The sequence below is a fragment of the Podarcis bocagei genome (assembly GCF_964188305.1).
Source record: "Podarcis bocagei genome assembly, chromosome: 5".
Taxonomy (NCBI): domain Eukaryota; kingdom Metazoa; phylum Chordata; class Lepidosauria; order Squamata; family Lacertidae; genus Podarcis; species Podarcis bocagei.
This window is the reverse complement of record NC_138129.1, coordinates 93,746,207-93,772,684: the sequence shown is the minus strand read 5'-3', so window position 1 is coordinate 93,772,684 and position 26,478 is coordinate 93,746,207. Positions and strand designations below refer to the sequence as shown.

At 47.4% G+C, this 26,478-nt stretch overlaps 1 protein-coding gene across 2 annotated transcripts in view; it reads left to right on the top strand.

Annotated features, from left to right (window-relative positions):
* The first annotated feature begins 5,461 nt into the window (after positions 1-5,461).
* The window catches only part of LMX1A (LIM homeobox transcription factor 1 alpha), a 73,036-nt gene continuing 52,019 nt past the window's right edge, over positions 5,462-26,478 (top strand). Inside the window, exons 1-2 of one of the 2 annotated variants that reach the window (XM_081194491.1) lie at positions 5,462-5,574; positions 7,747-7,936. In XM_081194491.1, coding sequence (XP_081050617.1) covers positions 5,487-5,574; positions 7,747-7,936 — 278 coding nt within the window. In that variant the 5' untranslated portion in view covers positions 5,462-5,486. Of the gene's footprint in view, positions 5,575-6,166; positions 6,376-7,746; positions 7,937-26,478 lie in introns of those variants that run through there. The other variant, XM_081194492.1, reaches the window with a different exon arrangement.

The following is a 26,478-nucleotide window of genomic DNA, read 5'->3' as shown; positions in this document are numbered from 1 at the left end:
CCATGGACTTCCTGCAGGAAGAAAAAAATCCAGATTAATTTTTTTAAGGTACAGTATGGGATTTTGAGGGACGCGGGTGGCGCTGTGGGTTAAACCACAGAGACTAGAGCTTGCAGATCAGAAGGTCGGCAGTTCGAAGCCCTGCGACGGGGTGAGCTCCTGTTGCTCTGTCCCAGCTCCTGCCAACCTAGCAGTTCGAAAGCACGTCAAAGTGCAAGTAGATAAATAGGTACCGCTCTGGCGGGAAGGTAAATGGTGTTTCCGTGCGCTGCTCTGGTTCACCAGAAGCAGCTTAGCCATGCTGGCCACATGACCCGGAAGCTGCACACCGGCTCCCTTGGCCAATAAAGCGAGATGAGCACCGCAACCCCAGAGTCGGCCATGACTGGACCTAATGGTCAGGGGTCCCTTTACCTTTACCTATGGCATTTTGACAGTGAGGGTTTTATGTGAAACAAAATAAGAAAATTCCTTCCCAGTAGCACCTTAGAGATCAGTGCAAAAAATTTGTGCATGTGACCAGCATGAATTCCACAAAAATGCCCACATGGAAACACCCTAGAACTCCAAAATTTGGGGATCAGTGGCTTACACATCTTGAAACCACATCTTACACTGTAGGCTGTGTACACACTAACATGTAGTTTTTCTCAATAAAGAAATGTTTGTGTCCATCTAGATTGAGTCTAGACCTTCCCCTTTCCCCTTCTCTATACTGCTTTACATTTTTAAGAAAGAAATCTCAAATTGGTTTGCAACCTACATGAAAACACCAAATAAAACAATCCAACATAAAACTTTACAAGAAGGAAGTCAGATATAAAGTATACATTCAAAGCAGTACAATTAGCAGGAAACTAAAATATTATCTTAAAGACTTCAAAACAAAACATTACCAAGGCCAACTGCAGAATGCACATTTAATGCAGCAAAGTGAATTTTAAAGTATCTCAAACACTTCAAAATGAAACATTTCACCAGAGGAAGTCAAATATAAAATGTACATTTAAAACAGCATCATTAGCAAGAAAATGAAATGTTATCTTAGGTACAGAACATATCGGCTGCTCTTGCTGCCAGTGGTGGTTCGTGTGTGGTGGGGGCTGTGGAAAGTCAGGCTGATGATGACTTGGGTCTTCCCTAAGAGGCAGCCAAGCCGGTCCTTCTCAGGTTTAGGCAACTTTCTCAAAGTCTGGGTTCCCCTTCTTTTCCAGTCTAGAAACAGCTGAGGAGAGAAAAAGGAAACTGTTGCTTTGCAATATAGAAATGTGTCTTTTGATGACCACCCAATTATATGCATTCCACCCCATTGTTTGCTTTCTTTAAATATCTGTTTGTTGTTGTTTTACCTCGACCCTTTTCGGTAAATGTCCACTTGTTGAATGGGACGTGGGTGGCGCTGTGGGTTAAACCACAGAGCCTAGGGCTTGCCAATCAGAAGGTCGGCGGTTCGAATCCCCGCGATGGAGTGAGCTCCCGTTGCTGGGTCCCTGCTCCTGCCAACCTAGCAGTTCGAAAGCACGTCAAAGTGTAAGTAGATAAGTAGGTACCGCGCTGGCGGGAAGGTAAACGGTGTTTCCGTGCGCTGCTCTGGTTCGCCAGAAGTGGCTTAGTCATGCTGGCCACATGACCCGGAAGCTGTACGCCGGCTCCCTCGTCCAATAAAGCGAGATGAGCGCCGCAACCTCAGAGTCGTCCACGACTGGATCTAATGGTCAGGGGTCCCTTTACCTTTTCCACTTGTTGAAAAGTAGCTCCATCTGCTGCTGGTGGCGCCATTGCCCGGAGCCGGTTCTTCCTTTCCCAAGTTCCATCATTGCCCACATGGAGGCACCCAAAGACTCCTCTGATGAGTCAGCAAGCGAATTGCGGACATTCCTCAGGATGTTGAGGAGGGGCGGCCCAGCCCAAGCAGCGGCTCGAGCGCCTCTTCCTTCTCAAAAGCTCTAAAAGCTACCCTTGAAGCCACTTTGCGCCTTGGTCCTTCTCGCCCGGTATTGCCTGGCGTGGCAGAGGCTTCCTTGGAGCTACCCTAGACTTGGTGCCTGACATGCTTCAGCTAGAGCCCGAACTCTCTGCGCGCAAAGCGCTGCTCTGCTTCTCAGTTCCCACGTTCCCCCAGAATCTCTCTCCCCCCGCCCGCCTCCCCGTTGCAACAATGCTTTGTGGATGCTTGACGCCATGCATGGCAAAGGGGAGGCGTCGCTTTCCCTAGAGCTGCGCCGCTCTGCTGCGTAAACGGCGTGGCTTGGTTGTGGTCTACGCGCCACGCCACTAAGGAGGCGCGGGGACTGGCTGCATACCCACGGGCAGCCGATAACAGAACTCTGCTCTTTAAATTACTTTTGCCAGTTGGTATACCGCCTCGCGCCCTGGAGATGGCAGGATGTGGAAGCAGAGCAGGAAAGAGCGAGGATTGACTCCCTTGGAGGTTTTGCGCGCAATATCCAAGAGAAAGAGAGGAGCAAAGTTTCCTGAGGTCTCTCGCGCCATCGCGCAATTCTTCCTGGAGAGCTCTTCTCAACTCCCCTGTCTTCCCCTTCCCCTTCCGTGGAATCAGCTATAACGCAAAAGGCGAGGCCAGAGGTAAACAGTAATGTCCCCCTGCCCCAGGTTGCTGGACTCCAAGCGCCAGCCAGCGTGGCCATCCCTGCTCCAAGGCCACACGAGAGGAAACAAGGCTTCTCCAGTCCCAACCCCGCTCCGGCACACACCCTCTTTCTTATATTGGGCCAAACCTGCTGTTAAAACGCCCTCATCAGAGCGCGTTGGAGTCTATTGCCCTGCACACTTCACAAGGGAATACATCCCATTGCAATCAGTGGGGACTTACTTCTGAGTAAGCGTCTATATTGTTCAGGGGCGCCAGCTTGAACAAAATATAGGGTGGGGTCAGGTAAGCTCCGCCTCGCGTTATGGATCACAAGACGCGGCCCACGCGCACCCCTGGAATGGCTTTTATTGCGAGGGCCGAAGTGACCTCATCCCCTAGGAGTTGGCTCCTGTGAGATTGTTGTTCAAGAACAATCAAAGCGGGAAATGATGGAGCAGGAGAGAGGATGGGAGCTGGAAAAGCAATTTATTTCGAGTCTCAGTCCCTTATCGTGGCAAGCTGCGATGGCAGTGGGGGGTGCAGTGGTTAAAGTGTGGGCTTAGGGCCTGGGAGGCCACGGATGGAATCCTCATTCGGCCTTGGGCCAGTCAATGCCGCAGCCTAACCTACCTCACTGCTGGCCACATGACCCGGAAAAACTGCGGACAAACGTCAGCTCCCTCGGCCAGTAAAGCGAGATGAGCATCGCAACCCCAGAGTCGTTCCCGACTGGACTTAACTGTCAGGGGTCCTTAACCTTTACATACCTCACAGGTTTGTTGAGGGTTAAATGAAGAGGGGGGAGAACCGTGTGTGCTACCTTGGTCATGGGCGTCGCCAGGGTTTTTTTAGGGGGGCAGGCTTTTGTTGGGGCAGCAGAACCTCAGATTTGTATTGATTTGATTTTGATGGACTTTGGAGGGCAGCTGCCCCCTTGGCTACGCCCATGCTCCTGGTGCGGAGAAGACAGGATATAAATGCGAGAAATAAACAAAAACAACAACATAATGGTTTTATCAGGCAATCATCATGATCATGCACTATTCTTAGCATCTCATTGTTGAGGTGTTTGGCGTTTCCAATTGCGCACTTAGATTCCCTGCTCTTATTTGGAACGAAGGAAGCCCTGTGGGAATGAATGGGACTTCCTTCTGAGTCGACGTGAAAGCGCCTGGCGCGCGCATCCACACGTGACTGCATTTAAAGGTAGAACTTGATCGTATGCATGAGCCCTCATAAAGGCTTGTGTGAGTTCCTGGACTGACGCGAAACCCGGTTGCGTCGACGTTCCTGCAGCAACTGCCCAACAACTTTGATTTAAAAGAGATAAAAAAGGAAAAAAGGTCAACCACTTTGGCTGCCCCCCACAACAAAATTCCTGACTACGCCCATGGTGGCGTCTACGGGCATCATACCAACTTCGGGCACCGTTGGTGCTTGCCAAAGCCCCGTTTTATCTGTTAAAAAGATATAGGAGTGTTAAACTTTTTTCCACTGTTGGTTTGAGGCGGAGTTTCTCGATTTTTCGGTGGGCTGCGGACGTTGCCTGCTTTCTTTGTCTTTATTTGGGTGTGTTTGGGAAGGACGGATTCTTCTTCTCCTGCGAGATGCGTATATTAGGGTGCCTAGGGCTGGGTCTCCCCAAAACCAGGAATCCCTGGTGCAGAGGTATTCGCATACCGGTTCCTTCGCACGTGGATCGGGTCGAAGCCAATGTAGCCTTAACTGGGCTGTGGGTCACAGTCACAGCGAAGCTAAGGCTCCCATTCGATGCATCCTGAAATCAGCGGCATTTACCCCTGAGTAAAGGTGCCTCGGGAGTAAAGCGCCTCGCGCAGCGAAGAACTCTTGCCTTCCCCGACGGCTCAGCGCCACCCCACCCGGTCGAGCCGCGGAATCTAGAGGGAAGAACGGATGAGAAGCGTCCCAGGAGCGGCAGCAACAGCAGTAACAACAAAGCAAATATAGCGCTAACCCTGTTGAGCCAAAGTATGCGTTTTTCCAAACAATACGTCGCCTTGCGACGTCGGTCTCAGAAATACTTCGGCTTCTGCAAGTTGCAGATCGCCCTTGCCCTCCTCCCTCCGTCACTCCCTCATCTCAACTTGGGGGCCTCTGTCGATCTTTTTGGCCGGCTAAGGACAACCCCTCCCCGCCCTGACGTGTGAACGCGTCTCCTCCAAGCGGCACGGGCTCCTGTCCTGCTCCAGCGCCGGGTTTGCCGGCTTGAGGTGAGGTGGGGGGCAGGGATGAGCCTCGCACCGGGGGGAGGAAACCTCCGTCCTCCGACTGCGGGGCTCGCCCAGCGGGGAGGGGGCAGAGCCCAGTCCGAGCCGAGCCGAGCCCACCTGCAGGAGACCCGCGCGCCTGGCCCGGCTTCCGCGAGCCGGGGATGGCACCGCGGCTACCTCGGGCCGAGCTCCGGGCCGCTGGGGGCCGCCCGCCGCCCCTTGCTGGCGGCGCCCACCTCCCGCCTCGGAGCGCAGCGAAGGACGTGGCGCCCTTGTGAAGGCTGGGCGCAGGGGGCTTCCCAACCCGGGCTCCGACGGCAGCCTCGGCCCGCTGCAGCAGCCAGGTAAGCGCTTTCTGCCGCGTGCGCCCCCCGCGTGCACACGGAGAAGGCGGGAGGCCCGCGAAGCCAGGAGGCACCCGGTACCCGGCCACTCTCCGCGGCTTGCCGGGCTGCGGGGTCCGCGAGTTCCCGCGGGCGCCTTCGGGGCGTCCAGCAACCGCTAGAGGGAAGAAGCTGCGCGCGGCGGGAGGGAGCTGCAGGCCCGGCTTGCCGGGAGGCGTGGAGGGGGAGATCCCAAGCGCCCTGGCCCTGACTTTCCCCCCTCCGGCCCTTTTTAAAGCGGAGTCGCCGGCGCACCTGCCCACCCTGCCTCTGTGGGCCATGTTGGACGGCCTGAAAATGGAGGAGCCTCTGCACGACGCACTCGAGCCGCCTCTGCCGCAGCCGACCTCCCTCTCCTCGGTGCTGGGTGAGTGCCAAAGTCTCCCGCGCGCCGCCGCCGAGGCAGCCCCTTCCCAAAGCGAGCCTTGCTTCCGTGCCGGATCCCTTCGGGTGCCGGAGTTGCTCCGCCTGCCTTTCTGTCCCGCGGGAGCTGCTCGTTTGATCCCGATCCCGAAGGAAGACACGGAAGACAGGCGGCGCCTGCAGTCTCGCCAGCCCGGCGGGGTTCAAACGACCAGCTCCGGGGTGCGTCTTAGGTGGGAGGAAAAGAGGGCGGGGGGAGCGGTTGTCTCCGTAGTGGGAAGAAAATATGCGTCCCAAGTGCCTTGGCGAGGAAGGAGAGAGAGAAGGGACCCCTTGCAATCTTCACCATCACCCATAGAATTTAAGAACGAACCTGCCCAAATAGCAATATCTATGTCTTTATTAGTTTACTTACCCAAGCCCACTAACACAGAGAGATCTATGAGGTTAATAACTAAATCTTGTTCTGTGCACGCTGCATGGAGCTGGAGCGGATAATCATCGCGCCAGGGCTAATAACGTTTCTTGGAAGGGAATAGCGGAGAACTTCTTTCCTCCGCTTCTGTATGCCCGCACCCTGCACGGCAGTTGTTCCTCTGCCGTCGTCGACGGCGCATCTTCTCCGTCGGCTCACTCAGCAGCGCCGCGCAATGAAAGCCTCTTTGTCCTGGACGTTGCGCGTTTCAAGTTTCGAGGGTCGCGCAGTGGGCAGATGGAGAACATCGCGACCACAGGTGGCACGGGATGCGGTTGTCCCACCCGAGGACAAAAAGCAACTTTTGTCTCGACGAATCATCTCTAAATGGTAATATAACAGGACCGCAAATTCTAGGCAGGAAAGATCGATTCTGTATCTAAGAAAACATGGATAAATTTCGAAATATTTCGCCCCTTCCAGGGAGCAAAATCTTGGTTCTGTCTTTGCCCTTCCAAATATACAGCCCCTGGTGCCCAATATTTTCCAGCCTGGAAGGGGCGGAAGGGGACTTCGGGGAGCAGCGCGCCTTTGAATCGTTTGCTCAAGTCACCAAATGACCGAGTCTCAGAAGTATATTTCACATTGTATTTCGAAAGACAAGCAGATATGAATAAGACACCTTATTTTAAAATAATTTTTCGTTTAGAATTCGAGGCCTTTTTCGTTTTCGCTTCGCTTTGGCCCGAGGGCGGCAAACATTCGCTCAGCCTGAATCTTGCCTCCTTTCTTCAAGTGTAATAGGATTTTATTAGTCACAGCCTTAGAAAAAAGAAAACCAAACAAACAAAAAAGAAAACCACAGAGCCCCTTTTTTGTTGTTTAAAATCCAGCTGCATTTTTCTAAAGAATAAACTTTCTTTTCATAACGCCACGATGACGGGCGGGATGCTTTGCATCTAAACCAAAGAGCGTTTCGACAGCGGCTCAGGATCCCGCGCCTTCGTTTTGAAAGGACATTAAAAATCAGCTCGCTCCTTACTGAAAACAGACATCTTTAGGGAGAGCGAAATCCCCATCGGGGTTTGCAAGGGACGCGATTAGTTTGGGAGATGTAAGGAAACGAAATAAAACTTGTGGTTTGAGAGGGAACTTGTGGTTTGAGAGGCGCCCCGTCGCAAGTCCATTTGGGGCTGCGCAGATTCCCACCTCAAGGCCATAGCCTTGTTTTTTCGGACTGGCCTCAGGCCGGTGTTTACTTTCGAGCCACAGCCCGATCCTAACGCACGTTCTTAGCCAGGAGTCCCGTCCGGCTCCATGGAACTAAGGCAGGGGCGCAATGGAGGTGGGGAGGAGGCGCGTCCTGGCGCGTCCAAGGAACCGCAAGCGCCTGCGCCCCGTCGGAGAAAACGGGTTTGAGCCCCCGAATGGCGGCTGCCAAGAGCTGTCCCTTCCGCCGGCTGGAGTAGTTCGTTCGCGCGGAACCTGCCTAAGCAGCCCTCCGCAGCCGCCCCGTGCCGAGAGAGCTGCGCGCCTTGTTCTCCAGTCCGCAGCGCGCCGGGAAAGGGGACGGCGGAGGGGCGGGGGCCAGTTTTCAGCTCCCTCGCTCCGGGGGCAAGGAAATGGTGCTCGCCGCGAGGGGATGGGGACGGGAGCAGGGGGCCTTCTTGGCCGTCGGGCTGAGTTGCGCCTTGGATGGCGAGGCTGAGGGGATGGGGCGATCCCCGGGACGGTTCCTCATGGCCCTCGCGTTCGTTGCAGGGGGAGCCCCGGCGCGGTCGCGCTCGGTGTGCGAGGGCTGCGGCGGCATCATCGCGGAGAGGTTCCTGCTGCGCCTCAACGAGCGCCTGTGGCACGAGCGCTGCGTGCGCTGCGCCGCCTGCCAGGATCCCCTGCGAGGCACCTGCTTCTTCCGCGACCAGAAACTCTACTGCCGCCTCGACTACGAGAAGTAAGTGCGCGCCGTCGGGGCGGGCAGCGGGGCCCCGCGCTCACCTTAACCCAAGACCCGCGAGCGGAAGGCGCGTCGGAGCCAGAAGGCGCCTCGGAGCCTGTTCCCACGAGCGAAGCGCAGCGAAGGCGCGGGGCTGCAGTCGAGGAAACCCGGGCGGCCAGTGGGGTCAAGGCGCCCAGAGCCACCGGGGCCTGTGCGCCCCGGAGCGCCCGCGTTTCCTCTCCAGGCTGCAGTCCTAGGGGACTTGGCGGGCCAAAGCAGCGGGAGGACTTGGATATGAATAGGGTCAGGCTGCCAGGAGACACGGGATTGCAGTCTTAGACTCGGGGCACAGCTTGGTCTGCCAGTTGCAGACCAGGAGTGTGATGGGGGATGGCCTGTGCCGGCATCCTGCGGGCTTCTTCGCGCTCCCGGTTGAACGCGGCGCATCTCGCTTTAGAGGGAAGCAAAAGGTTTCTCGTCATGGCTGGAGTCCCCCCCCCCCCCAAGTAAGGACCAACTTGGCAGTTACAGATAGACAGGTGCCCACCCAACAACACCTCAGCAAATCTTCTCTAGGACAATGGGGCAAAACTCTCTGGATCTCTCTCACTGAAACTGAGGGGGGGGGGATAACAGCTCCCCACCCCACGGTTTGAGTGAGCGCTGGTGAATGAATGCTGCCCTTTCCTATTAAGGGCAACCTGAGAATAAACAGGAGTCACAATTTGGCTCATGGCTTCACACTGCAGACATGTGATCTTGCTGCAAGTTATCCTCTGTATGCAGCTTCTGATTCCCACACCTAAGTGATACCCATGTCTTTTGTGAAGGAGAGTGCCCAGATTGAGGCAAGGGTGCAACTCTCAAAGGGAGGGATCAGCTAAAACGGTGCCTATATATCTATATATTGCTGCAGTCTTTCCTGTTTCCTTCAAAGCGCTACTGGTCAGATGGCCCTATTATGTTCCTCACTTCAGTGTTGAACTGACTCTGATTGTAACCCATAATAGAGTCCTGTTGGATCATGTGGGTCCAGCATCCTGCTACATCCAAAGGCCTCCAGGAAACCCACAAGCAGAGGATGGGGGAAACTATCTTCACACATTCCCCCCTCCCCAAGAACTGCCTCCAAAATGGATGTTCCGGTTACCTATAGTGACTTATTTATATAGCAGTTCTCTATTAATCTGTCGAATTACCTTCCACTTTAGCTAAGTGCTTTAAACAGAAAGCCCCTATCCATCCATACATTAGTGGAGTTTTACAGGGTGGGACAATTGAGGCACCCAGTTTCAAACTATGCCAAGGCTGACTTCTGTCCTCCCGAGGCCCATGGTTCTAGGATGGATTTATCTGTGAGAAACAAAGCAGTTTTTCAGAATAGTGCTGGTTGTGTCAAAACTTGTATCATATTCTGTAGTCCTGAATTGGAAAGGGTTTGTGTTAGAATTTCCGTAACTGGTTTCATTCAGTGATTTGTGGAAGTGTTTTGCTCATATCATAGTGTTGAGACATCTGGCGGTACTGAATGCCCCTCTCCCATGGCTTCAGGGACGCGGACTTAGAAAAAATATTGGGGGGGCCCGGGAAAGCTCATGAATAATAAATAAGCTCATGAATATGCAAATAAAGTGGCTCCGGCCCTAAATAGGGCAAGCCACGCCCCCCCAGCCAGCCGATTGGCTGGCTGGGAGGTGTGGCCAGTCGGGATTCCCCTGTTCTCGCGGGATTTCCGGCCGGGGCTCTCCGATTAGGGCGCGCGGCTGGCTGGCTGGCGAAGGAGCAGTGGGGAGGAGGCGGGGGACGGCGGCGGCGCTCTGCTGGAAGGGCGCCCGCCTGAGATTATTGGGGGGGCTGAGCCCCCCCAAAAATTTTTTTGAGGGGGCTCGAGCCCCCTCAAGCCCCATGGAGTCGGCGCCTATGCATGGCTTTACAGAGTTAATGTGGATTGGCAAGAATGGGTGGTATTCAACTAAGTTTTACTTGCTTAGGTGAACTTATTTCAATGGGTCTATTCTGACTAAAACCATGTGCACAACGGTTGTAATAATAAGAGATTTAGGACTTCTCCTGATTACTAGTTTGCTGGGTATTCATTCTGATTTACTTGCACAAAGCTTACACTGAGGTTATATGATGCCTGCTATTTATTGAGCATACATTCTTATTTGTTTGCGGGGAGGTTATATGACAGTGAGTATTCATCCTGATTTATTTATTTTTGAGGAATATGCATTTCCATCAAATTGTTGCTACCCCACACTTTTTAATGCACTCCCTTGCTACTTTCTTAACCACAAAATGCACTTTCTAAAAAAAGTGGATGTGTTCTGCTGGAGCACTTGAATCCACTTTAATCACACAACCTAAATTCTCTGGTAAGCAATTGAGTCCCTCCTGCAAAACATGGACAGCCTGGAGGCAACCTAAGATTGTACTTTTAAAGCACTTAAAGGTAAAGTTACAGATAGGTAGCCATGTTGGTCTGCCATAGTCAAAATAAAAAAAATCCTTCCAGTAGCACCTTAAGGTAAAGGACCCCTGCCAGTTAAGTCCAGTCGCGAATGACTATGGGGTTGAAGTGCTCATCTTGCTTTACTGGCCGAGGGAGCTGGTGTTTGTCTGCTGACAGTTTTTCCGGGTCATGTGGCCAGCATGACTAAGTCGCTTCTGGCGAACCAGAGCAGCGCACGGAAATGCCATTTACCTTCCCGCTGGAGCGGTACCTATTTATCTACTTGCACTTTGACGGGCTTTCGAACTGCTAGATTGGCAGGAGCAGGGACCGAGCAACAGGAGCTCACCCCGTCACGGGGATTCGAACCGCTGACGTTCTGATCGGCAAGCCAAGAGGCTCAGTGGTTTAGACTGAGAAGACAGTGACAGTTTTGGTGATGCTGAGCAGATGCAATTGCAGACAGCTGAATAAAAAGGAGGGGGGTAGTACCAGTAATCCTTTGTGTTTCCATACTAAGAAAATGATAGTTTGTTGTTGTTTTTTTAAAAAAAGGAGTAACAACCAGTTTTGACCCAGAAGACACTTTTGTGGCAGAATACTTTCTTTACAGAGAGAAAGTAATGCCTAGGAAGGTCTCTAAATCTTAGCCAGAGGGCTTGTCATTAAGCTCTGCGCCATACACTGAATTTAACCCTGGTATTGTCTCCCAATAGAATCTGAGGGAAATGTAGGGATTGCTAACAGAAAATGTTCAGCACCTTGCTAAACTACAACCCTCAGCATTCTTTGCAGGAGATCACTACCATTAAAGTGACATAAAACTGATATAAATATGTAATGTCGATTTGCATTTAATTGTAATGCAATTACAACTATTAATAACATCTGTGTCGGCTTGAATATTTTTTTTTTTTAGTAAATATTTTGTTCCTGCTTTGGGGTCCTTCCCCTCTCCTGACATAACGCAACCCAGCCTTTACCCTTTTTTTGTAGACTTATCCAAATGGCAGTTCCCCTGGTTAGATTAAGGGCTGGATTTGCAGTGGGCATGGTAGAGGGAGACCCTATCACTCATAATTTCTGGGTGCTTGCCTCCATTAAAGGCCTGCTGTTCTGTGTGAGTTTATGTCCATAGCTATTTGGCATAGGAAAGCTTGGTGCCTACAATACTCTTATGTTGTGTTTGCTGCAATAGAGTAACACGACTACCCCTTTGGAAGTATTAGAATGGACGAACGTTTTGTGAATACCTGGTTGTTGTTGTTTAAAGTAGCATTTGTCAATATCTTTGCTGTGTGTGCAGCAGGAGATTCAGTTCCGTTTGGCTTGCGAATGAGCTCCCTGTAGCTGGGAAATTGGCATGTTCTTGGGTCAGAGTTATACTGTTACTTGTTCTGTTCTCTCTCGACCCGAGTTTCTTTGCAGGGCCAGATTGCAAAGAGACCTTGAGCAGGTGCTGGGAAATGCAGACAGTGAATTGAGAGTGCAGGGAAAGTTCACTCATTTGAATGGCTACTGCAACAGACAGTTGTTGCTGAAGGACATTCTCTGCCCGTGAGGCATGGCCTTCAAATGTCACATGGCAGGTATATATGTTTGCAAGTGATAATTAAAGCATAATGCTTGTGAGAAGAAGAAAGGCAGCGTGCCTTCTGTATGAACCAAATAATTAGACAAAAGGGTAATGTTGTTAAGATGTACTATTGCACCTTTTGCCTGTTTCCCATTGTCTGAAAATTTCACTTTGATTGCAGGATCAACTTTCTGTGCTGTATGATAAAACAGAATAATTTTCTCTTCTGCTTCTGGCTAAACTCTCACTATTTATTTATTTTGAGTTATGGTGACTAGCTGCAGAACAAACCTATAATAATAATAAATAATAATTTTATTATTTGCACCCAATCCATCTTACTGGCTTGTCCCGGCCACTCTGGGAGGCTTCCAGCATAAAAAATAAATTAAAAAAAACCCTAACCTATCTCATATCTGTAATTATACCACTATGATTACTTCCATCGACTGGCCTGGGACATTTTGGTATCTGATACAGAAAATCTAGATGGCACTTTTGCTTCCACTAACTGGCATGCTGGGGAACGATATACCAGCAGAAAGCTTTCCTGTGGAAGCTTCATTGAAACGAGCAACTGCTCTGTGAAAGTGCTGCCATTTCTACAGGGCTTGTGCAAAAACAAACAAACAAACAAACAAACAAACAAACAAACAAATGACAGTTTCCTAGTGGTGAGTCAGATTTGTCTCTTCCATTCTGCCACCTTCAAAGGTGCCCCAAATCTGCTAGCTGAGGTGTCTGCCTCAGCAGGGGCGTAGGAAAGGGGGTGTGGTGGGGCGGTCTGCCCCAAGTGCCATCATGGAGGGGGGTGACAAATTATCAAGGAACAATTCCTAAAAAACTAAAGAATTACATTAAAAACTTTTTTTTTTTTGGAAAATGTCTGCTCCAAAGATCTTATCTTACTACACTAGGGATTATATAGCTACATATGAAATTCCATGCATATTAGTTAATATCTTGACCCTCCTCCACGAAAATAGCTGTTTACTTGGCCGTTTTCCTATGTCATGAAAGCTGAAATTTCAACAAAGCATGTGCCTTTGCTAGACTCTTTTTGGGCACCTGCTATAAAAGCATTCTTCTTTAGGCAAGCATACCTAGATGCTTAGGAAGTTGAAGTAATTTTAATCTTAACATTTTAGCTTTTGTATGTTTTAAAGTAGGATTGTTAATTTTTCTTGATTTTACTGCTGTGGTGGTTTTTTGTTTTGGTAAACCACTTTGCAGTTTTTTAAAAAAATAAATTTTATTAAATAGATAAACAGTAAATGTAAATAAAATAACACAAGGCAAAACACAACCCATCCTGTAGATTTAAGTATCTGTCCATAGTCGCCTACTCTTGTTATCAGAGGCTCAGAATCCACATTCCTTTGTAAGAAAATATGAAATAACGTAAAACCATTTTTGCAGGCAAAAAATAAAAATAAAAAATCAATGGGGGGGGGTGACAAGAAATTTCGCACACCGGGTACCACCTGACCTGCCTACACCTCTGTGCCTCAGATAATCTTATTGTCTGGTAGAACTGCCTCTGGTTCCCCAAAGCCTTATAGTTTTCCAGTTGCAGGGTTTATGCTGTGCTCCCTATACCCACACTGCCCCATGATAAGTTGTTAATTATATGCTATTGGTTATTAGAGTGAAGGAAAGAGTATTCCTCTTTTCTTTCTTTATGTCTTATTTTACTCATATATATATATATTTACAGTAGGAAACAATCTAGCCTTCAAGCAATTGGAAAAACGTTCTGTTCCTACAGCCGTTCTTATTGCAGGACATGAGAATTAAACAGGTTGGCGATTGTGACTGTGAAGCTGTTTTGGGACCACTCTTCTCGGATTGTTCTTTCAGGGAAGTTTTTAATGTGTGACATTTTAATGTATTTTTAATCTTTGTTGGTAGCCGCCCAGAGTGGCTGGGGAGACCCAGCCAGATGGGCGGGGTACATTTTTTTTAAAAAAATTATTATTATTATTATTATTATTATTATTATTATTATTATTATTATTATTATTATTATGTGCCCATTTAACCACCCATTAAGCAAAGGGTGTGTGGGATGTGATAAGAATGGGAACTACTTCACAAAAACGCAAGCAATAATCTGATGAATGAAGTTTATCCAGAGTGAAACTGGATTGATATTCTGCTGGCTTCTTGACTCTCTTAACAGTGGCAGGATTCGACCTGGCGTCTTCTAAAGTTTGAACCACTTTTCTGCCTTCCCAGCAGCATTGCAAACAGATTAGATCAACTGCTGTTGTGAATGTTCTGTTTGTTGTAATTACTGTTTTATTTTACATGGTCATGGTTGAAACAGCAAAGGCTGGCTAAGGGGCTGGAGACTGCAGCCTTCGTGTCTTCTTAAGATAGGAAAAATGAAAATTAAGTTCTGTTGGTGGGGATTAAGATCATGCGTCGTTTGAGTCACAGAGGCAGCCCAAGGGTCTTTGATTTCTGTCGCCTTTGGTTTCTTTGCTAATGACTCAGCTGTATAGTTTAGATAACTAGTTCATAGCAACTTTCAGATTTTAGTTTTGGTTCCTTCCACAAGACAGATTTGTTTACAATGGTTTAGACGATATGGGACATAAACAGTGCAAAGGTAATCGAAGACGGCATATTCATTTGCACAAGAGTTAGATAAAGGCTACATGCCAGATTGAACGAAGCAGTTGAGCTGAAATTAATTAGACAGGCCACAGAATGAAATATTAAAGCAACTATTGTAGGGATGCTCAAAATATCGGTTCTTGCCAAATTCCACTTTGAGCTGGCCTCCTGGTTCGAAACATAGGTATTCCTCAGATTTCAAACTTCTCCAAATTGTGCGATGCAGTTCTTTACTCAGAAAGCTGCTTGGATTGCTGGCATAAGAGGGTTTGGTTTACTGCCTTCCTTGAAAAAACACCTCATATACTAAAAGTATCTAAATACTTTTAGAGCTCAAATGACCTATACTGCATGATTTTATTTCTCATATATCGAGGCACATGGTCACACCAGTATATGCAAATGTCTGGCTCATTGAAGACTATATAGAACCCTTTTTCTCAATAAAGGCAGGGCATACTTTTATTTTTATATATCTGTATCATTTGTAAAGGGAATCTTTGCTACTATCCCTTTGGAACTGTGCTGTATCTTTGTATTTTTGTCACTTCATGATTTGAATTTCAGATATATATATTTTGTTTACTTTCTTTTAGTAATGTTTTTACTTTCCCCCCTAACAAAACAATAAAATGTTAACTTTTTAAAAAGCTGCTTTATATTTTAGGATAAAGTGCCTTTAAAATGCAGACAGAGAGAAATTACATGGCAAATTTAGGGCAATATAGGTTGAAAAGTCTGTGTTTAAATGGCATTTAAACTGATTTCTTTAAAAAACAACAACAGAAAACCTTGCAGATTAATGCAAAAAGAGAATGAAATGGGCTTAGCCATGAACACACGCAAGAGTAACACAGACCTGAAATAAACAACGCTAAGCATTAACTAATAAATAAATACAAATTCTGCTGAAGTTAAGCTTTTTTAAAAAAAAGTCCCACCAATTTCAATGCACATATTAAAAGGCATGTTTGGCACGCCCATTGAAATCAATGTTATTTGAAAGTCCTCAGCTTTGGCTGGATCATGTTTCATAGTACAGTACATTGTTTGTTGCTTTCATTTTATGGATTAATGGTATCATTAAATAGTAAAATTCATGTTAAATTTCTGTTTTAGAGGTTGTTTTTAAAAGTTTTAAAGGATTAATCCGTTTTTCATTACTTTCTATGGGAAAACGTGCCTTGGTTTTGGAATGCTTTGGTTTTGGAACGGACTTCCAGAATGGATAAAGTTTGAGAACAAAGGTAAAAAGGTAAAGGTAAAGGGGCCCCTGATCATTAGGTCCAGTCGACTCTGGGGTTGCGGAGCTCATCTCGCTTTATTGGCCAAGGGAGCCGGCGTACAGCTTCCGGGTCATGTGGCCAGCATGACAAACCGCTTCTGGCGAACCAGAGGAGCGCACAGAAATGCCATTTACCTTCCCGCCGGAGCGGTATCTATTTATCTACTTGCACTTTGACGAGCTTTCAAACTGCTAGGTTGGCAGGAGCAGGGACCGAGCAACGGGAGCTTACTCCGTCACGGAGATTCGAACTGCCAACCTTCTGATTGGCAAGTCCTAGGCTCTGTGGTTTAACTCACAGCGCCACCAGCATCCCTGAGAACCAAGGTACCACTGTGTGTGTGTGTGTGTGTGTATATATATATATATATATATATATATATATATATATATATATCTATATATAAATAGACTGCTATGAACCCTTTGGGTCATCAGCTTTGGTGGGGAGCTGCCGCTTCGTTAATGGCGGCCAACATTGAGCACTTGAAACAGCTGCCTCTTTTGCCTGTCGTTGGACTGGCACTGTCTGCAGTTCTTGCACCAAATACTTTGGAGCTGCTCTGCTGTTGAGTTCAGCTGGCTAACTGCCAGAGAAGTGGTTTGGGAAATGTAATATGTTGTTTCATGATAAACGAATGATTCCATTGCAATGCAGTGTGACTTTGCCAACATTGTCCGATCAAACCCTCCACTGGCAGCGCTTACGTTTTGCAGCAGAAGAAACGAAGATGGAACAGGGCTGTGTTTCATCTCGGTCGATTTTTGTGTGAGCGGGAATGGAGTTTGGGTACCAACTTGGAGATCAAAATGACAGCTGTGACTGCTTTTCCGAGAACTGCTTTTACAAAACCACAATCACAATCATTTACTCAGGCTTCCATTTTACTGGGGGGGGGGATAAAATATAAACCACATTTGTAAGTTTTAGTCACTTGTAGCTAAGGTTCCAGATGATATGAAGCATGATGTCCCAAAGCCCTTGTGACGGTAGAGAGCAGGATCTGAGTTTCGGTTTAGTCAATTGTTGGTTACGTTCTGAATGCTCTTTGGATCATAGCTGTCAACTTACAGATCTGAAAATAAGGGACCAGCAGCCTCGAAAATAAGGGATCAGCAGCCAAAATAAGGGATTTTAGTCAACCAGCAGCCAAACAAAGCCTCAAGCGGTGGTTCCCACAGTGCAGCAACCCGGCAAAGGGGATGCAGCAAGGAAAACCACCGTCACCTCTCCGCTGGGAAGCGCTGAGCAAAGGCGAGTCCCCAGGCAACGCGGGCGATTTGATCAGCACAAAGCATGCAAGCTCCACCCCCCAGTTGTTCTTAGACTCCTTATTGGGTGAGCAACACAGCCAAGCAACACAGTTGGAGCCTCCCTCCTCCCTGGCTGGCAGGGAGGGAGGGAGAGGAGCTGCTTCCTTTGAAACCGGGGAAATTTAAGGGACATCATCAATAAGGGACAGCAGCAGAACACAGCGCTGGGATAAGGGACTTTCCCACCAAATAAGAGACGGTTGACAGCTATGCTTTGGATGATTAATTGACCAAGTTTTTTTTTTAAAACTCAGTGCCTGCACAGAATACAATGAATTAAAACAGAACAAGTAAACCAGAAGATTGAAGGCATCCATGTCCCGACACCATTCTTTCACTGACGGACACTGCATCTTCTTTCTGGCTTTCATCTAACAAGCCAAGGATGTGAGCAGTTCATCACAAACTCATATGGAAAAGCACTTCACAAAACCGCAAGGACTTCATACAAACACACACACCTCCATAAACTTCACGCCAACACATGGGAACACTTCGCACAAGCTCACGAATACAAAAGCACACACCCAAAGGATTCACAAGTAAACAAGAACTCATAATCAGTGCTATTTTTCCTAGGAAAAGAGGTACTGGAACTCACCATGAACGCCTCCCTCGTTCTCGTAGAGTGGCAATGGCGCCCACTTGAGAGGTGCCGAAACTAAGTTCTGGAGAGTTCTAGCCGAAAAAAGCCCTACACCTCATACTCATACAAATGCACAAGCCCACACAGAGTCATACATCCAGGACCTTTTCCCAGTGTTTCATTCAATCATTCCTATCTATATCAAGATTTATTGAGAAATAAATGAAATATACCGTATTTTTCTGTCTGTAAGACGCCCCCATGTATAAGACGCATCCCCTGCTCACGCCAACAACCAATTGCCAGTCCACCCTCGGCACTATCCGTGTATAAGACGCCCCCTGATTTTTGACATTATTTTTAAGGAAAAAAACCTAGTCTTATACATGGAAAAATACGGTATTCCATGTATGCAATTACGGCAGCTAGAATACTCCTGGTGAGAAACTGGAAAAGTGAAATAACACCAACAATAACAGAGTGGCAGACACTTACGATAGAGTATTTGCAACTAGCAAAACTGATGGGAAGAGTTAGAGGAGCTTTAAATCAGAAAGTATATGGAGAATGGAGAATATTTAAGTAATATTTAAGACTATACTGTACAAATAATACCATACTAGCAGAACTTGAATGATACCTGTAAGTAAAAAAAGTAATAAATATTTTGTTGGATTTTATGAAAAAAAAATGATATAACGTAAAGCTGTGCGAGAAAACAATGACAGTATAAACAGTATAATGAGAACAACTGGAAGTTTTATATCCAATTTTTTTATTTGATTGTTATTTGAGAAGTTGCAGTTTCTTTTTGTATATTGTTTTTTCTTTTCTCTCTTTATCTTGACTCTTTTTTCTTTCCTTTTTCTTCTTTGTTTCTGCTGTAAATGATATTTTATGTCTGTATTTTAAACCAATTAAGGTTATTAAAAAAGAAAAAAGGAAAAAGAAAAATACGGTATTTCCGCTCTTTGCCTTTCCTAGGAACCTACCATATTTTTTGCTCTATAAGACGCACCAGACCACAAGACGCACCTAGTTTTTGGAGGAGGAAAACAAGAAAAAAAAATATTCTGAATCTCAGAAGCCAGAACAGCAAGAGGGATCGCTGCGCAGTGAAAGCAGCAATCCCTCTTGCTGTTCTGGCTTCTGGGATAGCTGCGCAGCCTGCATTCGCTCCATAAGACGCACACACACTTCCCCTTACTTTTTAGGAGGGAAAAAGTGTGTCATATAGAGCAAAAAATACGGTACATGTTTAAGGCTTGGAATAGATATAGGTTACCAACCAGACTTTAATATCTCAGAGCATCCATTACTTCTTGATCTCAGGATCTTAGGTATGTAACCTGATATTTGTAGCAATTTTGTATATTTTACTTTTTTGTGTGTGCGCAAATTATCTTTTAACGTCAGATTTTCAAATTCTGCTGTTCCCCAAAGAGGGGTGTGTTTTATGATCAGAGTATGGGCTATGTTCTTTATCTTTAACACTGAAGGTTGTGGGAAAGCCTGTTGCGTTTCATTGTTAAATGAAATGTTTTAGAGATACCGTCTCTGATTAGCTTTCTTAGTCCCATTAGTCCATGATTAGAGAGAAGTTAAAGATTACCCATTAAATTTCCTTGTTCCATTTCCTTGTTCCATTTCCTTATTGTATTTTTTTTTAAACAGTTAGATTCCTTTTAATTTCATTCCAAATACTGAACAATGTTTCAGTGCAGGGATTTGATTTAATTATTTCTTTGTCTGATTGTGTGCTGCCAGTGCGGAGGATCTGTCTGTCTGGAACCAGTTTTTCAAAATCGTCAACATGGCGGCCTGATCATTCACATTTATACATGGGAAGGCCAGTCCACAATCCTCAATTGTACTGGATAATACTTTCCTAGCCACTTTTAGTTCTTTTCTTATTCTAGAAAAAACACACCAAACTCCCATTTTTGCCAGTTGTCAGTTATTCTGAATGCCTGCGGTTGATTTGTGCATTTCCCACTTAATATATTTTTACAAAACATTGCAAAGAGGCAGCCAGCAAAGTCTAAATGCTCATATTGTTTATCTTTGGCAATAAGGAGCAGTCGTGCTGGGCAAGACTTGTGTATAATTCAAGAGAGACCAAGGTGGGAAAGATTTGGTGGCTATAGAGGAGAAGGGGAGGGGCTAAAGAGAGAAGAGGCGGGGTTAGAAAGAAGTGGGAGGCGTCAAGGAGGGAAAGAGCTTAGTCAGCAGAAAAAGGGGCACTGCCTTAAGGGGCTCAGTGAAGTTCTGTCCCTCAAGGCCCTCCAAAAATCTGGATGGAGTTAAAGGTAAAGGTAAAGGGACCCCTGACCATTAGTTCCAGTCATGGCCGACTCTGGGGTTCTGGCGCTCATCTCGCCGAGGGAGCCGGCGTACAGCTTTCAGGTCATGTGACCAGCATGACCAAGCCGCTTCTGGCGAACCAGAGCAGCACATGGAAACGCCATTTACCTTCCCACTGGAGCGGTACCTATTTATCTACTTGCACTGGTGTGCTTTCAAACTGCTAGGTTGGCAGGAGCAGGGACTGAGCAATGGGAGCTCATCGCAGGGATTCGAACTGCCGACCTTCTGATCGGCAAGCTCAAGAGGCTCAGAGGTTTAGACCACACTACCACCTGCGTCCCTTATCACTACCCTAAGGAGTCTCAAAGCGGCTAACAAACTCCTTTCCCTTCCTCCCCCACAACAAACATTCTGTGAAGTGAGTGAGGCTGAGAGACTTCAGAGAAGTGTGACTAGCCCAAGGTCACCCAGCAGCTGCATTTGGAGGAACAGGGAATCGAACCCGGTTCACCAAATTACGAGTCCACAACTCCTAACCACTACACCATGCTGGCTCTCTCAAATAGCGGAAGTTGTCGGCTTGACTTCCGCTATCACACACAGTGGTAAGAAATGTGATAATCTGATCTCTGCAATAGTAGCAGTGAAAATACTGACATCACTGTCCCTAGATGAGACAGTACGTTATCATGACCTGCCGCTCCCAGGGGCATTTGCAGCCAGTTTTGAACACACATACATACCAGCTGGGCACTCCAGCCACCTGGAGCAGCTATCATCTGTAAAGCATGAGCAGGGAGGAGAAAAAGAGAGAATATCAGACTCTGGAGCTTAATATAGCCCTGAAAGCCTTTTCATTTGCTCATAACCCTAGCAGTTCAAAAGCACGTCAAAGTGCAAGTAGATAAATAGGCACCGCTCCGGTGGGAAGGTAAACAGTGTTTCCGTGCACTGCTCTGGTTTCGCCAGAAGGGGCTTAGTCATGCTGGCCACATGACCCGGAAAAACTGTCTGTGGACAAACTCTGGCTCCCTCGGCCTGTAAAGTGAGATGAGCGCCGCAACCCCAGAGTCGTCTGCGACTGGACTTGACTGTCAGGGGTCCTTTACCTTTACCTTTAATGAATAGTTATTGTGGTATGAACTTGCACTAGCAATTGTGACAGCAGGCAAGGCAAGACACGGTTGAATGTTAATAAAATGGCAGTGTTTAAGGACCTCTTTGCAAAGGAGGAGTGAAGGCAGAGAACCCCAACAGGCGGAGGGGGGGGGCAGCCACACAACGTTTCTCCCAGCAAAGAAGCAAGGGACCCTTTCTGAAACAAAGGACTAAACTCAGTTTAGTTAACTGCTATATATGCAATATCAACTAGGCAGTTGCTAACTCCAATACTTAGGTGCCCACCATATATTTGAAAAGGAGGAGGATGGGGAGATGATCAGAACCTGGTGTTCCCCCATAACTTCCTAGCAGTCCTGTTCTTGGTCCAGCCGCCACCAGATGCCACTGGACTTTTCTGTAGAACTCAGCAATACTAGAAGCAATAAAAGGACTCTAGGTAGCAACAGACAATTATCCTTCAGAGAGCTGTAGGTGGTATGATTGAGTCATCATCGCCTGTGGTGCATAGAATAGAATAATAGAATCATAGAATCATAGAGTTGGAAGAGACCACAAGGGCCATCGAGTCCAACCCCCTGCCAAGCAGGAAACACCATCAGAGCACTCCTGACATATGGTTGTCAAGCCTCTGCTTAAAGACCTCCAAAGAAGGAGACTCCACCACACTCCTTGGCAGCAAATTCCACTGTCGAACAGCTCTTACTGTCAGGAAGTTCTTCCTAATGTTTAGGTGGAATCTTCTTTCTTTCTTTCTTTCTTTCTTTCTTTCTTTCTTTCTTTCTTTCTTTCTTTCTTTCATAAACTCCTTCCTTTTGTCTCTGGTTAAACAAAAGCTGTTTGACTTGAGGTGATACAGTGGTACCTCTGGATACAAACAGGATCCGTTCCAGAGCCCCGTTCGCATCCTGAAGTAAACGTAAGACGCGACTGTGCCTCTGCGTGTGCGCGGGTTGAGTTTCACCGCTTCTGCAAATGCGCGTGACATCATTTTGAGCATCTGCAGTGCATCTACAATGGAACCTCGGTTTTTGAACGTCTCAGAAATCGAAAGTTTTGGCTTTCGAACGCAGAAAACCCGGAAGTAATTGCTTCGGTTTTGAAACACTTTTCAGAAGCTGAATGTGCCACGCGACTTCCGTATTGAGTTTTCTGGACGTAAATGTTTCCGGAAATGCCTGCTTCGGTTTCCGAACGTTTTGGAAGTCGAATGGTCTTCCGCAGTGGCGTAGCGTGGGGGGTGCAGGGGGGGCCGGCCGCACCGGGCGCAACATCTGGGGGTTAGGGTTAGGGGGCGCAAATTACTTGCCTTGCCCCGGGTGCTGACAACCCACGCTACGCCACTGGTCTTCCGGAACAGATTATGTTCGAAAACCGAGGTTCTACTGTACTGGGATAAATAGGCAGCTTGTTGTAACTTCTTCAACACTCTTCAAAAGAAAAAAGGGAGAGAAATAACCTATTGATCCCCCCCCCACAACCTAGCTGTAGTTTAGTACGTCACAACTATACCATCCAAAACCACTCTCAGCTTAAGTCCTAGCTGAGTCCTATGCCTGTCAACATGGGACACAACTGAGGTTTTTGCTTGGCCTGTCTGCCACATCCATGGGAGTAAGCCAAACACTGAGGCTCCCTCAGCCTGTAAAGCGAGATGAGCGCCGCAGCCCCAGAGTCGTTTGCGACTGGACTTAACAGTCAGGGGTCCTTTACCTTTACCTTTTTAGGGTAGTGATAAAGCGGGGTATCAAATCCAAACTCTTCTTTGTTTTCTCTGTTCAGTGAGAGAGGATGTGTGTGGGATGCAGCTTACACAACAAGCCATGTTTCTTTTGCTGTAAATAAAAAAATGCTTGATGCTGCAATTCCTACACAATTCTGCTTTCGCTGACTCTGCTGATATGCGTGCACATGTCTTTCGGATGTGTGCCAATGCTTTATACGGGACTCCGACAAGGGAAGCTCCCCATAAGTGTAGTGGGGAAAAGATGGCTACTCAATGGGCCCATGATATACAGTGGTGCCCCGCAAGACGAATGCCTCGCAAGACGGAAAACTTGCTAGACGAAAGAGTTTTCCGTTTTGGAGGTGCTTCGCAAAACGAATTTCCTATGGGCTTGCTTTGCAAGACGACAATGTCTTGCGAGTTCCTGCTGGTTTTTTCCCCTCCCCCCCTTTTTCTAAGCCGCTTATCAGCTGATCCGATCAGCAGATAAGCCACTAAAAGCCGCTAAAAGCCGCTAATAGCGCTAATCCGCTAATCCTTCAATGAGCTTGCTTCGCAAGACGAAAAAACCGCTAGACAAAGAGAATCACAGAACGGATTCTTTTCGTCTTGCGAGGCACCACTGTACTGCCACTCACACAAGCATCTGCACCCCATTATGAATGCCTCAGTTGTGGTGGCAGTTGGGCATTCTAGCTGCCTGGAATAGCTATTACAGTGGTACCTCGGGTTACAGACACTTCAGGTTACATACGCTTCAGGTTACAGACTCCGCTAACCCAGAAATAGTACCTTGGGTTAAGAACTTTGCTTCAGGATGAGAACAGAAATCACGTGCTGGCGGCGGCGAGGCAACAGCGGGAGACCCCATTAGCTAAAGTGGTACCTCAGGTTAAGAACAGTTTCAGGTTAAGAACGGACCTCCAGAACGAATTAAGTTCTTAACCCGAGGTACCACTGTACTTATAAAACAAGAAGGGAAATAATTTTTAAAAGGCAGTCCATGGAAGAGGCCTACCACCCACCGACCAGTGTGTGGAACTGAGGGACAAGGATGTTCTGATGTACATTATATTCCAGGAGAGGCAGATCAGGTGAATTCATACCTGAATACGAACTGACCAAATTCCTCATGCGTTTCTAGGTGACTCTTGAGATCTTTTTGCACCAGGCACAGATGATCCGGCCTTATGAATTCAGCAAAAATCCTCCTCCCATTTTAAGATTGTTATAGACTGAAAACGAATACTTTCATCACGCCAAGAAAGAGTTTCTTTTTTCTCTCCTCCCTTCCTTTTTGCTCTTTGGTTTGTTTAACCTCCTCCCTGAAGAAGGGATGTGGTGAACTGAGAGCTTACTCACCACTTTGTGAATTTTAGTTGCTCAGGAAAACTTCTACTATAATATTATATGGTGATATTAAGTCATATCATATGGGTAGCATTACAAAATCATTCTACAGCCAGTTGATGTTTTGAATATATGCCACGGTTCCTTCTCCCACTCTCTGTTTCTTCTCTTTTGTTACTGGAGTTGAAAAAGCAGATTGCTACTAGTTTGATGGGGAAAGAACAGCGTTTGCTTGAACTGTTCAGTATGCTAATCGATCCTCCTTCGTGCTCTTCTGAGAAGGGTTTGCTGGGTTCCTCTGTCGGTTGTCACTGTCCAACTTTTAAGGCACAAATTCCTAGATGAGCTTATCGTGTTTGCTGCCTGTCCCCAAGACACTAATTGTACTCTTGCAGTCCTTCAGGGCCCTGTATTGATTCTGCCCAGCTGCTGACCTGTCATGGTTGACTATACACTGTCTGTCCCAGTCTTCCCCCTGTGGGCTCTGTCTCCTAATGCTACTCTTAGGGAGAGCTTTCTCTTGTTGACAGCGGAACAAATCGCTTTGAACAGAGCCATCATTCCTCTTCCCACTGTCCCTAACCCTTCTCCCTCACCCTCAGTGATAGCCATGAAAATCAAGCCTGTCTGTCTGTTTCCTCCCATGGGAGAAGCTCGCTCCAGAGTGCTACACCCACATTTACTGAAGAAGCAGGACCACAAATCCTCTCAGCTGAGCAATAGGTAAAGGTAAAGGTACCCCTGACCATTAGGTCCAGTTGCCGACGACTCTGGGGTTGTGCACTCATCTCATTCTATAGGCCGAGGGAGCCGGCGTTTGTCCGCAGACAGCTTCCGGGTCATGTGGCCAGCATGACTAAGCCGCTTCTGGCGGACCAGAGCCGCACACAGAAATGCCGTTTACCTTCCCGCTGGAGTGGTACCTATTTATCTACTTGCACTTTGACGTGCTTTCAAACTGCTAGGTGGGCAGGAGCTGGGACCGAGCAACGGGAGCTCACCCCGTCGTGGGGATTTGAACTTCTGACCTTCCGATCGGCAAGCCCTAGGCTCTGTGGTTTAGACCACACCGCCACCCGCGTCCCCCAGCTGAGCAATACTTGTCTCCAAAAGCAGCCAGACCCCTCTGGTCAAAACCAGCCACTGTTGCCTGATGAAGGTAAAGAGGTAAAGGACCCCTGAACGGTTAAGTCCAGTCAAAGGCAACTAAGGGGTTATGGCACTCATCTTGCTTTCAGGCTGAGGGAGCCGGTGTTCGTCCACAGACAGCTTTCCGGGTCATGTGGCCAGCAGGACTAAACTGCTTCTGGCGCAACGGAACACCATGATGGAAACCAGAGCGCATGGAAACACCAGTTACCTTCCCGCCGCAATGGTACCTATTTATTTACTTGCACTGGTGTGCTTTCAGACTGCTAGGTTGGCAGGAGCTGGGACAGAGCAACGGGAGCTCACTCCGTTGCAGGGATTCGAACCGCCGACCTTCCGATCGGCAAGCCCAAGAGACTCAGTGGTTTAGATGCATTGCAGGGGACTGGACCCCTGGGACTCTTTCCAGCTCTACAATTCTATGATTGTATGGCCACTTTCTATCTCCCAAATTTCAAATAATTTTGAAGAACGTCGGGCTGCTTTTTTTTATGGCTGGTTGATCATAGGATTGCCTTGGGTGTGGGCTGTTAACTGTTCACCATGCACAAACTGTAGGCAAGTACAATAAGGGTTAGCTGATTTTCCTCCCAAGTAGCACTGATCAAAGCTTTGGGGGTATGGGTTTGTTCCAGGGAATTTTGTGTGTGCGCGTGTGGTTTAAAGGTTCCGTTGTTCTGGGACTGCTGCCATGATCCAAACTGCACTCCTTCCACCCACCTCCAATAGTTTTGTGCGTTACTTGCTTTCGTTTTTCTCTCTGAAGACTCTTTGTGTGGGTGGGGGTTCCCTGATTCTTTTTGTCTGAATAAATGCATATGTTGAAACAATTGCCATAATTTAACTAAAAATGCAATACATCTCATCTTAGCTGGGAAAGCTGTGGTCAGCTGACCTGCTCGCCTGCTGCCATCCTTTGGTGCTTTAGGTTTAAATCTGTCTTGGAAAAGATACAGGACTTTGTCAAATAGAGGACTGTCTTCTACAAAGCAGGGCGTGTGATCACCCTGCCTAGAACGCTAGGCTTTTTTCTTACCTTCTCGCAGAGTTGCATGTCTTACCAACACC